The sequence below is a fragment of the Equus caballus genome, chromosome 15 (genome assembly GCF_041296265.1).
Source record: "Equus caballus isolate H_3958 breed thoroughbred chromosome 15, TB-T2T, whole genome shotgun sequence".
Lineage (NCBI taxonomy): Eukaryota > Metazoa > Chordata > Mammalia > Perissodactyla > Equidae > Equus > Equus caballus.
Genome location: NC_091698.1, coordinates 32595166 through 32596425, shown reverse-complemented (window position 1 = coordinate 32596425; position 1260 = coordinate 32595166). Strand labels below are relative to the sequence as shown.

The 1260-nt window shown below is 43.8% G+C and overlaps 1 gene segment (V, D, J or C); it reads left to right on the top strand.

Moving 5' to 3' along the window:
• Positions 1–213: 213 nt before the first annotated feature.
• On the top strand, positions 214–1011 carry LOC106781687 (immunoglobulin kappa variable 4-1-like). The segment is given in 2 exon segments: positions 214–368; positions 578–1011. Coding segments are annotated over 2 exon segments (468 nt in total).
• The last annotated feature ends 249 nt before the right edge of the window (positions 1012–1260 follow it).

Genomic DNA, 1260 nt, shown 5'->3' with positions numbered 1-1260 from the left:
TTAAAAACATTTTTGAATTTAAAGTAGAAGCTCTTCATTAGATCATCCATCAGTTTGTAGTTTCAGAATTCTAAGTTGATCTTAGAGCTTCTAAGTGGACTTTTGTGTCTTCTGGTCATACAAATACACTGTTAGTGATCATATTTTTGGCTCTTGATTTGCATTAGATGCTTTCACAGCCCACTGCACATGCCATTTGCTTCTAAACTCATTGAGTGTTTTGCATAGGCCCCTGCAGGCCCAGGTCATCTGCTCGGGTTTTATAAAAGGGGCATTTCCAGTGTGAGCTGCGCTGTATCAGGCAGGCAGGGGCAGCAAGATGCTGACGCAGACGCAGGTCCTTATATCTGTGTTGCTCTGGGTCTCAGGTGAGAAATTTAAAAGTGCCTCAGTCTTTTGGAGTAATATCATTTTAGAGTTAAAAAAATTTTTTTTAAGATATACTGGGAAATACTGGCTATTTCCAAAATAGATCCAATTATGTGCTGACCTGTAATACCATGAGAAGGCACATCTTAACTTACGTATTTCAATGATAAAGTGTGTGTGTATCATCATTATCCATTTCTGATTGCAGGAGCCTGTGGGGACGTCGTGATGACCCAGTCTCCAGAGTCCTTGGCAGTGTCTCTAGGACAGAGGGTCGAGATGAAGTGCAAGGCCAGTCAGAGTGTTAGCAGCTACTTAGCTTGGTACCAGCAGAAACCAGGACAGGCTCCTAAGCGGCTCATCTATGCTGCATCCAGCAGAGCATCTGGGGTCCCTGACCGATTCAGTGGCAGTGGATCTGGGACGGATTTCACTCTCACCATCAGCAGCCTCCAGGCTGAAGATGTGGCCATTTATTACTGTATGCAGCATTATAATAATCCTCCCACAGTGCTTCAGGCTCGAACACAAACCTCCTCCCCAAAACCGTGGCTCAGTGAGTCTTTGCTGCAGCAGCTGCTTCCTCACCACACAGGCATCTATGTGCACATTCTTCCATCTGCCTGAGAGGTCATATCACCTGACTTGTTCCTTGGACAGATTGTAGGGGAAAATTAAAGGAGATGGGTTTTTTGGATCCTTTTTGTGGGAGATAATTTAAGAAAAATGCAGTAAAGATCTCTTAAAGATCAGGGGGCTTTGTGTCACAGTAACCTGCATGTTTTCCATGGACTGATCACATAATTAAGTCAATAAGGTTTGTCTCTAACCTCTGGAGAAAGATCCAATGAATTTTCCCTGATGATCAGTTCTCTCTTCCCTGTGCCTCCT